General features: G+C 37.8%; 1 protein-coding gene across 1 annotated transcript; it reads right to left on the minus strand.

Moving 5' to 3' along the window:
* Positions 1-12,174: 12,174 nt before the first annotated feature.
* Positions 12,175-15,056, minus strand: cartl (cocaine- and amphetamine-regulated transcript-like). Its single transcript, XM_044204893.1, has 3 exons — positions 14,705-15,056; positions 13,859-13,936; positions 12,175-12,681 (listed from the first exon to the last, which is right to left on the minus strand). The coding sequence occupies exons 1-3, from the start codon at positions 15,035-15,037 to the stop codon at positions 12,574-12,576; spliced, it is 519 nt and encodes a 172-aa protein (XP_044060828.1). The 5' UTR covers positions 15,038-15,056; the 3' UTR covers positions 12,175-12,573.
* Positions 15,057-15,308: the final 252 nt, after the last annotated feature.

Consider the following 15,308-nt stretch of genomic DNA (forward strand, 5'->3'; position numbering starts at 1 on the left):
CAAAGTCCATTTCAGTAGCTGTTCTGGAGCTTTCGATCATATCATATGGCCTTCATCTGCAGACGGAGTTCACTCAGCTGTCATGGAATTGCAGAAAAATTTCCATTCCACGCAAATTCACATTTTTTTCAGATCTTTTAACATAAAAGAGAGGCTGCAATTCCATTACACAACTGGAACAACTCCATCTGCTGATGAAGATCGTATGATGTGATAGAAAGCTCCAGAACAGCTAGTGGACCTTCTGGTGAGATTATTTTCTCAATTTCAAAGTGTTGCTAGTTGATGTTATCAGAAATAGTCAAACAGGCAGTATTACCGTGTTTATGAAATTTCCATTCCATGAATATTCACATAGATAAAAGTCAGAATCCAAACCATGGGAAAACTGAAACATCTTTCCTCTTACTTTCAATGAAATGACAGTAAGAGAGAAATGAGCTTATCATACAAGCCGGTATACTCACCGTTTGCCTTTAAAGGAAAACACAAGTTAATTGGAAATTATATGCTAAGTAGAAAAGTAAACTTCTGATGAAAACACAAAGATTTGTAATGCTTTGCCCGCTGATATTCTACATAAAGGTATAAAAGGATATCTTCTTTTTTCTCAGCTATAACAGTTTGTGATGTGACATTAATAATCCTACAGAACTAAGGAGTTATTAGATGGTTTCTACTGTCAGCCATACTTAGGGTTACCCTAACCCCAACCCTGTGATGGGAGAACTGTGTGTCACTGCTTTTAATTTATTGATATATGTATAAATATGATTACAGAAGCAAGGAATTGTAATCTGCAATTCCATAACAACTGGACCACCTCCATCTGCTGATGAGGATCATGTGATATGATTAAAAGTTCCAGAACAGCTACTAAATGGACCCGATGGTGAGTTTGTATTCTCAATTTCAAATTGTTGCTTCTTCCTCAAGTAGTTAACATCATCAGAAATAGTAAAACAGGCAGTAAAGTCATGAACCCCGCATCGATTTTCTTTTACATCTGTTACTTTTTACAAATTGGCACATTTTATGCTTTTTTATAATTTTGGTTGACACTGAGAGAAAATACTGACAGAAAAGTCTCCATGCGCAAGCTGCAGGGTTTATTTCAAACACTGCATCACGTGATTTCAGAGGAGGAACTAATTAGTGAAATCACCTGCTGAAGTGTTTGACTGACGTGAAAAACCTCCTGGTACGTGATGGTTTCAGACACTTTGTTGTCCAGAATCTGTCCTGCTTTACTTTCACCTGACCAGGTGATAGTCAACCTCTGATTAGACGATTAGAGGGGAAACCAGTAAGACCAGAGCCACCACAGAGCAGGAGCTAACACAGGTTTCAGTGGGTATTTGTGAAGAAACAGCGCCATCTTCTGGTAGCAACCACAATGGCACAGCATGGAGTGGTAGATGGAGAGGAATTCTTGTTGAAGCCCAATTTCTACATCACACAGTTATATTTCATATACATTTAGTTTGCTTTCTACTTTTTCTGGCTGAATTTAAAAAAGCTAGTGAAAGGGAGGAGCTCATCTGGCACTTGTTTCATTAAACAAATAAACAAATAAAAGCCAACATGTTTGCAGATTGGTACAGAAAGATGTTTTGCTTGGGAAGCAGTCTGCAGACTGACTCAATGGCTTCTTAAACTCACCAAATTCTAACATCTGATCCCTTTCATCTAAATCTGGTGGTACCTTATTTCTAAATAGTCACAGAGTGGTAATACAAGAGATGTGAGACGGTGTAGTCCCTCATAATACAAGAGATGTGCCTACATCAAATGTTTATCACAGTCAAATGTAACTGAGAGTACAGCAAAGCTAGAGAATAATTCAGAAAGAACAGAAGAAAAGCTACTTTGGATATTAGCAGAAAAAAGGCCGTTTGTCATGAGTGTAACATCAGTCTGATATATTGGGAACATCTTCCAAAAATAAAACTGATTTGCAACCATGCAGTTTTACAAAGACAGTCCAATAAGGATGAATATATATACAGGAAGAGTCTGACAAAGTTAAGCTTCAATAAGTGCATCCTGAAAATGGTGATGTCAGCAGACATCGAAATCATTTGAACCCCGAAATAATTTGCTTCAAAATGAACTTGTCGTGAAGTGAAATGGAGAACATTTTGTGCCGTGCACTGACTGTCCCAGGGGCAGGGACGATGACCTTAAAAAGGTCATGTTGTTCTGTTGGCAGGCTGTAAAAGAATACGTTTTAAATACTTGCTTTAAAGACTCAACACAGCCTCGGTACACTCCCACAGGTGTTTTCACTTATTGCCCCTGATTAGACCTCTTCTCAGGACTGGGAACAAATTGGCATCTCCCATCTTAGCCTTGGAAATCCTGAGCCTTTAACTCACATTAAGGTTAAAGGTGTCCGTTATCCGAAGCTAATCCAATTATTTTTATCACTCCATGGAGTTTGGTGACCTCAGGTTATTCCCAGCCAAACTCTATCCAACTTCAACCTGAGCAAATGGCTAATTTGTGCTATTTTTAAACTGTTTTTAAAAACTGTGTTTTTCAGGCACACTAGTGGCATGACTCTAGGGATGGCAATGTCTGTCTGTCTGTTGGCTGGTCCAGACTGAAATATCTCAACAACTGAAAAAAACAGATGCATTGCCGTTACATTTTGTACAGATACTCAAGTCAGATCTGCTGACTTTGGTGACTTTTACTCTAGCGCCACCATGAGGTCGACCTTTTTGTTTTTTATTGAAATGTCTCAACAATTGTTGGATGGATTGCCATTCAATATGGTACATATGGGACATTCATAGCCCCTCAGTATTGATTAGAATAATTATATATAACATATAAAGTAAAATAATTGACTAAACCTAACTGACCTTTCATCTAGCACCACCATCAGGTCAAAATTTGAATTTGTCTTTGGTTTATAACCAAATATCTGCTAAACTAATGATGTTCCCTACCTTGTGTTTAGTGCTGATTAGCAAATGTTAGCATGCTAACACACTAAACTAAGATGGTGAACATGGTAAACATTAAACCTGCTAAACATCAGCATGTTAGCAATGTCATTGTGAGCATGTGCTAACATGCTGACACACATTAGCATAGCTAAGTATAGCCTTGCAGAGCTGCTAGCTTAGCTGTAGGCTCCTAGTCTTGTTCTGATATTTCCCTTATTTAGAATTTATAAAACTTATATAAAATTAAAAAACTGTTTAAAATGTTCAATACAATGAAGGTGAATGGAATGTGTTCACCGCTGCTCACAGCACTGAAAGTTGACTTTTTGAAACAGCAGGGTGTCTTTCCAGAAACAATGTGCCCATTGCTCTGGAAAACTCACAGACCTCTCTGTAAACAGTTTTCCACTGGAAGTATGTCTTTGGAAAAAAGTAGTTCCAATGCCAACTGTTTACAGTGAGGTCTCAGGATCACAACATTGTAATTATAACATTGTTTCTGGAAATGTAGCCTATGATACATTTTTTTTAATTCAATTTTTCAAAACCGTGAAAAGATAATATCAGCATGACTGGAAACTGACGCTCTAAAGATGAACTTTTGACTTCACTGTGAGTCCAGACAGCCATTTCTGTTCTGTCTGTTGTTTCTGCTAGTCTATAGAGGAATCTCATTGACATCAGGCTCATTGTGTTTTCCTTCCCTGCAGGTTATTGGCATCCCAATAAAATGATTTGCAATCTGAGCAGCACACTTGGGAACCTGGAGTTATTGTATCCCCATTCTTATTCACCGCTCTGATGTAGTGTGCGTCCATCCATAAACACATGCAACCAAAATGTGTTTGTTAAGATCTAAAAATGAAAACGAAGGTTAGATGCCTTGAGTTATGTTTGAATTACATTTCAATCTAATGGATTTCCGTTTTTGCCACTGTGTTAGCTCAATACACAAACCATTCATATCCAAAATACAGAACCCAATTACATATTCTGCCCAGAGATATGCATGATGGATCTTTTCATAAGCGTTATAGCTCCCAGGATCTGAATAAGATCACTGTTAGTTTTTCTAAATGTCTGGAGCATTAATATGATATATAAACACAGGAAGTTGATATTTTACAAATTTTAAGATTCAGTGTATACGTTTCAGTTGGATTTACCCACTAACATCTCTCTAAACAGCTTGCTCATTTTTTTTTATCATACTGTCCAGCCATTAAAATCTAGACAGAATCTCTAAATTGATTTAAAAAAAATTTTTTTTGACAAGCTCATCTGGTAACCCTTAGGTTATTACACTTATTACAGTGTGCTCACAGTAGTGAGCTTCATGAGCAGCACTTCCTCTCCTCTTTTACTCCTTTTATAGGAGAACTTATCCTGATTTGACTTGAATTGTCTCTACAGCATTTATTTGATCTTTATTACCTATTTTATTTTGGCCCAGTTAATGTCTTACCTATAAATTCCCCCATTTGATTTGATTTGATATTTGATTTTATGATATTTTATTACAATTTGCTGTTTTGTGTCTCGCACTTTGTAACATCAATTTTGCTTCAGTGCTTTAAAAGTAAAGATTATTCTTATATTACATTGTGCATTATATGCTATAATCCATCAGCAATCAAATATTATTGATGAATCAAGTCTCTGTCAGTTAAACTAAATGTGTTTCTAATAATACAGCAATTTACATAGCATTTCTAACTCTTTCGTTAAACTACTATTATTATGGAAGGCACAATAACAAATTGAATCAAATGTGTTATTATATAAATTATGTAATTGCAAAAAATAGCATTCACATAATTTCAGTTTATTTATTATTTATTATTAAGGTTATGGAGTTTCTGGTACATTATCAGCCGCATCACATCGACTTCTGGTTTCTGAAGCTGGTTGAATTCGTCATCTCCATCATGAGTAATGGGCAACAATAACTGGTTAACAGGCCCATATCAGAGTTTTATTGAAAGGCTGGTATCTGCCAGATTTATCAATAAAATGCATGTTATAATATTTGCGTAGTTTGATTATGGTATGAGATCTGATGAGCAATGGGGAAAAACACATTCAATATTCACTTCATTATAATAATCTACAAAATTCATGATAGAAAAAAAATAATTTGTGTTTGTTTTTGTCATTTACGCTTCATTATCCAGTGTTTGGTGATAAAAGAGGATGATACCATCAGTGCTGTCTATACATTACATGTAAACATTCATTACCATCTGTCTGTATGCTTCATACGCCACCATTCACCCCATCAAAGGGAAGATCCATAGCATTAAACTCCTTTCACTGAATAATCTAAGAATATTCTGTCTCTCTCAGTATTGTGATACAAATGTGTTGAGTAAAATAATTAGTTTGGTGCACTGGTGCATCCCTAATCCCTTTACAACATTAACAAAAGGAGAACCTTATCACAATGTGTGGTAATTGGTACCTCAGTGTAATCAAATCATTCCATGCACTGAACATTATGGGATCCTACAAAGAATGACACTGTTGTAAAACACTTTAATCACATTTTGCAGTTCAGCTTGAGACAAATGTTACGCTTGCAGGTGAAAATCAGCTGTTAAGTCAGTTTGTTAGTTGATTTCAATGTCATGACAAACAGACCAACAGTTGGCCCATCCTACATGGGATCACATCACATTGCTGTATGACAAACACTGACACATCAAGACATACGCTGATGAGCCAAAAGAAAACATAACATTGTGTATACATGTATATAGTTTCAGGTAACATTATGTTTATGTACAAAATGTTAAATCAATTGTGAACTGAATAGAAGACAAAAGAAAGAAACTGCTTTTCTACAACCCTTTAAGTTTTTATCCTGATTTCATCATTTCTCAAGCTTTCTCCAACTAACTTAAGCTTAACTTAAAGCTGCACTAATCAATTTTTGTATTAACAACGAATTAAATGATGTAAAAGGTTGTCTCTCACAGTGACAAACCCACAGAGTTCTCACCTGAATCTGCAGTTTCTCTCAGCTCCACGCAGTCTTTTAGCATCTTTCAGCTCATTATTTTGGTTTTATGGCCGCAACTTCACTGTTTCGGTTCACTCATCAACCTTGTTTCCAGCTGCAGCTGTTCTCACCAAAAAGCTCTAACTCCACTGTGCACTACCTGCCCAGAACCAGACGGCAGACAGACACAGTTAGAGACTAGCTGGTGAACATTTAGCAGCTAAAGAGACAGAAAGTTCCCCCAGGAGTTGGTCTCTACCAACACAGAGCTGAAAGGAGAGTGGATGTTGGACTTAGATTCATCAGGTGGCCAGAGACAACGACTCCAAATGGATGCTAATGTTGCTCTGTGTCTGCTTGATGTGGAAATAGGCAAGTGTTTGCTAACACGTTTAACATATCAACTGTATGAGGTGATAATGTAATTAAATCTGCGTTAAATCTCAATATCAATGAGATGGCACATTGTACAAATCCCCTCTTCTTCTTCCAGACTAAAATACTGTCCAATTTCAACATTAAGTGGTAAAATAGATTTTAATTTAACACACGATCTACTCTTGTTAGAGCAATTATATTAAATTAAATAATTTTTCGTACAATATTCATAGTTACTGTATATTCAATAACTGATAAATCATCAGGGGAGATGCTCTTTTCTCACTGTTTATTCCTCATCAGGTAAGAGTGCTTGATTATGCTGTTAACATGAGAGTGCAGCTCATTTTGGGATTTAACAAATCTCAAGTGAATAATTGTGTGTGTGTGTGTGTGTGTGTGTGTGAGGTAATACAGTCAGACTGGAGGGCAGCAGCAGGGAGCATCAGTTATACTGCTCCATTTCATCACAGGGTTAAAGGTTAACAGCTGACCCTCCGAACATTACCTCTGGGCGGTCACTAAACGACTCTCTCTGTCTGTCTCTGTTGGTCCTCACATTAAAGAGCAGAACAAAGTAATGTAAGGTCTGCACCAGTAATTGCTCCGTACATCTCTATATCTCTTGGGAAACAAATGCTCTGTCTGTCTGGATGACAAAGGAAACCTCCAATGATCAATATCATTCATCAAGGTTAGTTTGATAAGTTACAAATTTGGTAGGCCTTAATGAGGTAGAGAGAGACATGTTAGAATGGATTTATCAGAAAATAATAGTATTTATCAGAATCCCCGTCAGCCAATCACTGTATGAGGTTGGTTTAATGCATTATTTGCTATGTTACCATCTGGGTACAACAGCTATGATCAGAGCTAATGTGTATGGTGGCCATTGTTTCAACTGATCCTTTTGATGTACTCAAATGGAGTCATTTTTCAGTCGTTGTGCTATTAAAACTAGAAAATGTTCAAAATATTATATAATATTTGAACATTTCATGCAAGCAGAACCACCTGCTCTGATTCATGCTAATAACAACAGAAAACATTTGGAACATGAATAAACAAGAGATAAATGAGTAAAATTTTGCAATTTTGTTTGGTATATATATATATATAACTTTTGCAACATTCAAGATTGACGCAACATCCACAGTTAAGGTGAGATTATTAAGTTCAAATGTGATACCTAAGACGTACATGGTTCAATTTTAGCAAAACATGTAGGAATGATATCGATCTGTTGGTCTAAAGACTGCCTACATGATATGCAGGGGACGATGATGAATTTGACTTGTTCATATTCTTCATATAGGCTAGTAGTTTACTATCTTTTAATCACATCTGGCATCTAGTTTGGTACATTATCCTCGCAGCTAGATCACATTACCTGAGTGTACCCAGGAAACAACGGCCTGTCTCAGCTGCCTAAACAGAGCTCTCTGCTCTGTGTGACAGCTGTTTGTGCAAACACAGGAGTTCATTGTGGCTTTCAGCAGGTTGGCACCAACAAAGGCAGGTGAGCCATCGTGTCTGCACATGGAGTCAAAAGACTGAAAACAAACAGGAAAGAGTCCATCTGGTTTGACAGATTTAGACTTTGGAAGGCTTCGGTCAAAACTACATTACATTCGTAAAATCAATTACTGTAGAAACTTCAGTGCACTTTTAGATTTAGATTCAACTTTACTGTCATTACACATGTACAAGTACAAGGCAATGAACGGCAGTTTAAGTCTAACCAGAAGTGCAATAAGCAAGTGCAGGATTTAAAGTGTGTGCGTAAATGCAGGATAGAGCAATATTGTGAAAATGGTACTATGGACATTATATACAGATGGCATTACTATAAACAGAAGTATACTGATGGCTATGTACAATAATGAATTGGACTGGGCAGAACAGCAGTGCAATGAATATAAATTAGTGCAATTTATGGAAATAGTTAACAGACTGGAGAGACACTGAGCCTCGCGATGTACACGCGCCGCCATCTTGGTCCTAGTTCTGGAAACAGTAGAAGTAAAAACAATACATTGTAGAAAAGGTTTCAGTCGTAGTCATCTGGACACTGTTTTCAAATTCAAGACGTTTCGTTTGGAAGTCATTCTCAATTGTGAAAATGGTCTGAGAACTCAGAAATTTAAGCTACTCTGTGTTGCTTAGGCCCCGCCCTCAGGGAGGAGTCTTCCTGAGTGTCTGCTGTTTACCCTGCCTAGTTTCACCTGAAACTGACCTTCTTTTGTTTCCATGATGGCCCAGTAATCAGTAATCAGGCCTATTGTTTTCTGGCTGCACCCCCCTCATCACTGTTAAGTACCTGATTAGCATATGATTGGCTTGACCAAGGTTTTAAAACACTGTGGTAAATGTTGGGCAGACTGAATCTCAGACCACCATTTCTGTTCAAAGAGGGGTTTTCTTTTCTACCTTTTCTACAATGGAACACGCCTGGACGAATGAGGGACTACACCGTCTAAAAACAATACAGTTGAGCAGACAGTATATTTTAAAGAAATGTATATGGGTACGGATGTTTCAGAGTATTGAAATATGTGAAAATATTTGTGTCAAAATGCTAATTAAAATATGACACACTTCCCACACTAAAGTGAAACTGTAATTTCTGAAAGAAGAAAAACACTTTCTTCCTCCTTATCGTGGCTAATGTTTGCAAACTTCAGATTCAGAAATTGTGTGAAAAAGTTTGTCAGTTTCCTGACTTCATAACTCTTGTCTACTTGTGCTACTGTTACACAACGTTTCAGCATTATCCTGTTATTGTCATTTAAAAGTTACACAGTCTCACTTTAATGAAATGAAAGTTGTAATGAAAGTTACAAACATAAGTAAGGAGCTGGTTTTGAGGGGAACTGCTGATTTTACACATCAAAGTGTGTTTACAGGTGTTGGGGAGTGCTACTGCGTATGTGAAAAAGTTGTATAAAGCCTTTTATAAAAAATCTGTTGGTGTGGAGTTAGAAAGAAGTGAGCTCACCAGACCTCATCTCTGCTGCAGACTACATCAGCTGCTACTAGCATAACACACCTGAATCTCTGACCAAACTGTCTACAGTCGAGTTGCATTCTGGGTAATGTAGGTGCCAGGTTTTGACGAGGAAGAAGAATACGTGGGATAAAAAAGATGTTATCTCTGCTGCATCAATTTTGATAGTTATTATTTAAACTGTCCATCATGATTCATCAATGTTATAGGAGTGCAATGCTAAATTGGTGGAATGCTCCTTTAATACATTTAATTCTGTCATAAAATAGCGTTTTTTATAATATTATATTATTAGATAATTTAGAGTTTATATAAACTGTATATGTTATGTTCTTAAATATATGCTATGTACTATCAATTAAATCAATTTTCCATAAACTGAAATGCAACTAATCTTTGCACCTGGAGTATATAACTGTGAATGTAACATAAACATATATTTGCTATTATTAAATACACACATTGTAATGTATTTTACATGAGAGCACTGAGACTCTCATACAATACTAAGTATTATCAGGAACAGGAAGAGTGTCATATACACAGAATGTGCTCATCAGTGCATGAAATATGATGACTTATTGAATATGATACCATCCTGCAACAGATGAAAACAAAAGAAGCTTGAGCTAAGCAGAATCCAACAATGAAGACACTTTTCATTCACTATTGACTTGTTTTTATTACAGGCTAAATTGCTTTAGGCTTTAAACGAGGGAAACATTACACTGCTGTTTGTCTCCTGTCTTTTCCCCAAAGCCAAAGGACCCGAAGGACCTTTAAATGAGCTCTTCAGTCTTTTATGGTTCTGCGGATTAAGACTCCTGGGACAAATGAAAAGCACGTATCTGCGGGCTGCAGGCCACATGCGTTGGCGAGCCGGATCTGCTCTGTTTTTCAGCATTATTTTATTCTTTGGAGCGTGGCTTTTGTCACAGCTGGATGCTTTGCTTTCATTTGTCACAGTTTGTGGTGAAACACAGCAGAAACACTGTGAATTAACTATATTTATTACAAGCTGTGGTTAAATGTGTGCTGCAGTGGGGTGCACAGACTCCGAAAGAGGCAGGAGTAAAACTTTAAGAGAGGTCAGTTTCTAAAATAATTCAAGCTCAGTTTTCATGCAACGTCGTGGATTTGAATCCACCTCCAGAAATGTTTAGCTATCACGCTGGTTAGAGTGTTTTTTCTGGCCTTAGGAAGGATTTCAAAGTGTGGATTTGAAAAGAACTCAGACAAAAGTCTCTGCAGGTGTTTTTGTGACGTACACTGTACTTCTCTATTTTAGCCTGCTTTCATTTCTGACCTCCCACTGAGATACATATGTAATCAAACCTAAGATATGAAAAAAAAATGACCATGAAATCAAAACATTTTGAAATAAAAGCTCCACTAATTCATACTTTTCATATTAATTACGAATCAAATGACAATGTGTAATGTGAAAGGGGCCACTCCCACTCATGAACCCGCAGAGAATTGTCACCATCTCTGCAGCTCTATGCAGCTTTTTAGCCTCTTTTAGCTCATTGTTTTGTTTCACCAACCAGCAGACAGACAAAGTTAGAGACTAGCTGGTGAACATAGTGGAACATCTATAGATGCTATAGCAGCTAAAAAGACAGACACCAAAACAGAGCTGAAAGAAGAGTGAATATTGGACTTGCATTGATCAGGTGGACAGAAACACGACTCCAAATGAATGCTAATGTTGCTCTGTATCTGCTGGAAGTGTAAATATGCAAGTGTTTGCTGACACGTTAACCATAACAATTTTTTTACTATTTGAATCTCTGAAAAAATCTGAGATTTGCGATTCTGAGGTCTGGAACCAGACTAGCACAACAGGCTGCTGAGAGGAAAGATGCTGTAGAGACAGTAATGGCTTTTCTCTTGATGCTAAATGTTATTGCACAGCATAAAGTGTCAAAACTAGATAAATGAAATGTGAGGTTTTGTGTTTCCAGGCCAGGTTTTAACTAAATTAGAAGAAGGAGTTTCATGGAGACGATAAAAACATTCACGTGACCTTAAACGCACCATATTCTGATGTGGGGTAAGTCATGTATGTCAGGGCTGGAGAGCTTCCATAGAAATTCAACCACAGTATGTCTATGCATAATACTCCGGGCTGGTTGTGACCCCATTTGCCAGTTAAGAAACTCTGACTTTCAATCAGAAATGATCGTTCATGTCCTCATCAAACACAAAAGAACAAAAAAGAACAGGTGCACAGCACTTCAAAATGAATTTATTATGTAAGTGATAGCACTAGCTGGTCTTCACTGGTCTAACAGTCATGTTGAACCATACCAGCTGACTTTGTGCGAAGAACAAAAATGATTATTGCTGTATAACAGATGTGTGCAGGAGCACTGACACACTCCAGTCACTCTGAAAAGCTCTCATTTGCATTGTGCTGTCCTTCCAGCTGAGTACACTTCATGTATACTGTCATGGGTGCTGTACAAACAAAACTCATACAAACAACCTTTGCATAACAGGTCACATGTGAAAGTGCATGAAGTGAAAGCGTGCATGCTGACATGTCTCATTTCCCATGTAAAAACAATACTTTCACTGGGGAATTGTGTGTTTGAATGTGAAATTGCATTTTAACAGCTGAAATATGGTTGATAGCAGGTGTGAATGTGGAGTTTAAACAAATCATATCTTAATAAAAACTGCCAGATGATGTTTGAAACCAGCTCATGTCCTAAAATCATATTTACTTTGTATTAAAGTTTTTATTGTTAATTTTATTTGATCCCATTACCCCCCCCCCCCACACACACACACACACACACACAAGGCCGACAGCCTGCAAGAAGTTGTTGATACAAGGATTTATTTATGTGAATAAACAGATGCAAAATTCCAAAGTATTATTCACACAATTGAACACAAATGACAGCAACATGGACCAAGACATCCTACGTAACTATGAGTGAACTTTGGGTAAATAAAATAACAAAAAGACATGTTTGTGTTTCTTGAACATGAAACATTTACATGCTACAGTAGATAACCAGGACAGTCAGCAATACAAAACCCATGCTCATCCTCAGGCAACAACTGTGAAAACAACAACAACAATGCATAATGGATATAAATGATGTTATTAGAGACTGACAATAAGATGAGAGTGAGGGTTGCTGCTGAGGTTGCAAAGGATGTTTGGTCCTGCAGGAGTGATGCTGTGTTTGTGAAAAAGGAAACTCCTCAGGGCTTCAGATGCACTTGAGCAGGTAGGAGTTGCAGTTGGCTCCTCTGCCGCAGTCGCAGAGCTTCCCGATGCGAGGCCCGAACTTCATGGCACACCGGTCACCCATCCCACACTGGCAGGAGGAGGGAGACAGAGAGATCATTCGCATACACTCAGATACTTTGCAATAAGGTTGTAAAAATTCCAAAAGTGTCAATGATGTTTGGCAGCATCATCACTGGCAGGAAGGGTATATCCGGTTTTATTCATAAATTTGGAATCAGATGGAGCAAATACTAGCACAGACCTTTCCATGGATTCATTTGCTTTGATTAATTGTTTTCATCTTCCGTTAATTCTTTTGATTTATTTGACACAAGAGAACGAGGGTGAGATGTTAATCATTCCAGCATTTTTCAGTGAAATAATTAAACCCTGTTCATTAGCCGGTTCTGTCTTATTTCAGGAGGATTGAAAGGTTTTCGTAGCTTTTTTCGCCCCCCTCTCCCCCTTTCAGCTAATTGGAGTCTAGCAGCAATCTCGATTAGTCTGTAATTGCACCGAGTAAAAGACTCTTGTTGGCATTTTCTTGTTATCTTTTAATTACTGGCAGGTATCTTTTGCTAAAGGGTTGAATTAATCAGCACTGCAGTGATGTACGTACAGAAAACACAGGAATGACTGAGTGTTGTCAAACTAATCACTAAATTACACTCTGCTTTTCATTAGTGGTGGAAAGTGACTAAGTACATTTACTCAAGCACCGTACTTTAGTACAATTTTGAGGTATTTGTACTTTACTTGAGTAATTACATTTTATGTTACTTTATTTCTTTACTCCACTATATTTCAGAGGGAAATATTGTACTTTTTACTCCACTACATTTATTTGATAAATTTTACATTCAGATCATTAATACAACATATTATATCAAATAAAATATGAAATATTATTATAGATTAAGCTACCCAGCACTATATAAAGTAATTCAAGCTGAGCTCCACCTTTACCAGCTGCAATATTAAACATTAAATTAACTGCATACATTAATCTATCAGTGATTAGAATCAAATAATCAAATATTTATTATTCTGAAATGGGCCATTCATAATATTGATAATTCTCCATTTACTTTTGGTACTTTAAGTATATTTTGATGCTTTTTACTTTGAGTGCAGGACTTTGACTTGTAACAGAGTATTTGGTATTGCTATGTAAGTAAATGATCTGAGTACTTCTTCCACTACTGTTACAAGTAATGAGTTAAAGGTGCATTTAAAGCTGCATTGCATAAATGTAGTGAACTTACCAGTGGGATGCTTCCTCTTTTCTCAGTGGAGGAAATGCGATTATGCATCCTGCCCAGCACAGCCTCCAGTGCTTCTAACTGCTCAGCAAAGATTGGATCACAAAAACAAGAAACTTCTGAGGAGAACGTGTCAAACCAGAGCTGTCTGTGCATGTTAACCTCTTAAACTCATAAATAAGTTTTCAGAGAGGGTTCTTTCTTTCTTTCCCCCCACACTGGATGACAAATATATATTCTGTATCTGCTTGCACTCTTCCTTGAAGCAATAGGACACTTTGAAACTCAAGATGCTGTGCTTTTGAGAGCTGCATGTCCTGTGCATCATTTTATACACATTTCCCCCAAAATTCAGAATGATTTGGTATATTTGAAATCGTCTCCACTAGAAGTTAAAATAAACTGTTAAGGTGAATAAACTCTGACCTCCCTTTAACAAACAAAACAAACAAAACCAAAACCAGTTTCAGTACCTTACATGCAAATGTTTGTTGTACATCTCTTAAATTGTAACACAAAATTAATCTGAACTGTTTTCTGCAAGTTCCATTTGTTTCCTGTTAGGCTGCTGAGCTAAAAAAAAAAGAGACATTTGTTTATTTTGTAAAATCCAAATAAGAGAAAAAGAGGATATGCTTAGGCCTGCACACACACACACACACACACACACACACACAGTAGAGTATGTTCTGCCTGTTGCTGAGCTACACTCCTAAACAGCTTGTTTATTCTGCTACTAAATAAAGGTTTCAGGTGTTTCCCAAGTCAACGTGACCATGTAGCATCAAGGATCTGTATTACTTTGACCCCCGATTACTGACATTCCTCCATAAACTAACAGATACTGACCAGGTCTCTGTCTGCGGCTGGCTCTGGTTTGTCCACTCCAAAGTCCTCTGCGGAGACTTCCTGGGACGCCTGGCCGTGACAAATGACGGACAGCAGGCCGACAAACAGCAGCCCGCGGAGCATCCTGGAGCTATCCGTGGTCCTGGTCCCGGTGGAGGAGGAAGAGGAGGAGGAAGAGGAGGAGGTGGTCCCGGCAGGAGGCAGCTGATCTGGACTGGTGGAGCAGAGGGTCGCAGCAGATCCACAGGAGATACTCCCTCCCCCCACCGGACCTTCTCCTCTCTTATATTGACTCATATAGCCCCGCCCGAAAGCCCATTGCAGGATTATCATGCAGGAGAGTCCCGGCTGTGGGCAGGGTTGTCAGGGCTGGATGTTTGGAGGATAAACCCACCAACACTCCGTTCACTTAGAATATGTGAATGAATCCGGTTGAAACTGGCCACGTCTTTGATGCAATTTATAAAAAGTAACACAAACATTACAAAAAGTATTAAAACTGCATGAGACCCACCTGTCCAGAAAAGAGTCAGGAAACATCCGGCCTCCAGAAGTCCACATCAAGCACAGGAGCTACCTGGTCACATGATGTTCTGTCAGGTAA

Source organism: Siniperca chuatsi, linkage group LG1 (assembly GCF_020085105.1).
Source record: "Siniperca chuatsi isolate FFG_IHB_CAS linkage group LG1, ASM2008510v1, whole genome shotgun sequence".
Taxonomy (NCBI): domain Eukaryota; kingdom Metazoa; phylum Chordata; class Actinopteri; order Centrarchiformes; family Sinipercidae; genus Siniperca; species Siniperca chuatsi.

Bases quoted from the DNA above. Each gene is read 5' to 3' on its own strand.
- cartl (XM_044204893.1), bottom strand. From the start codon at position 15,037: ATGATAATCCTGCAATGGGCTTTCGGGCGGGGCTATATGAGTCAATAT. The intron at 13,937-14,704 runs GTCAGTATCTGT...TTTGCTGAGCAG, and splicing joins CAGCCGCAGACAGAGACCTG to TTAGAAGCACTGGAGGCTGT. The intron at 12,682-13,858 runs GTAAGTTCACTA...TCCTCCTGCCAG, and splicing joins AAAGAGGAAGCATCCCACTG to TGTGGGATGGGTGACCGGTG.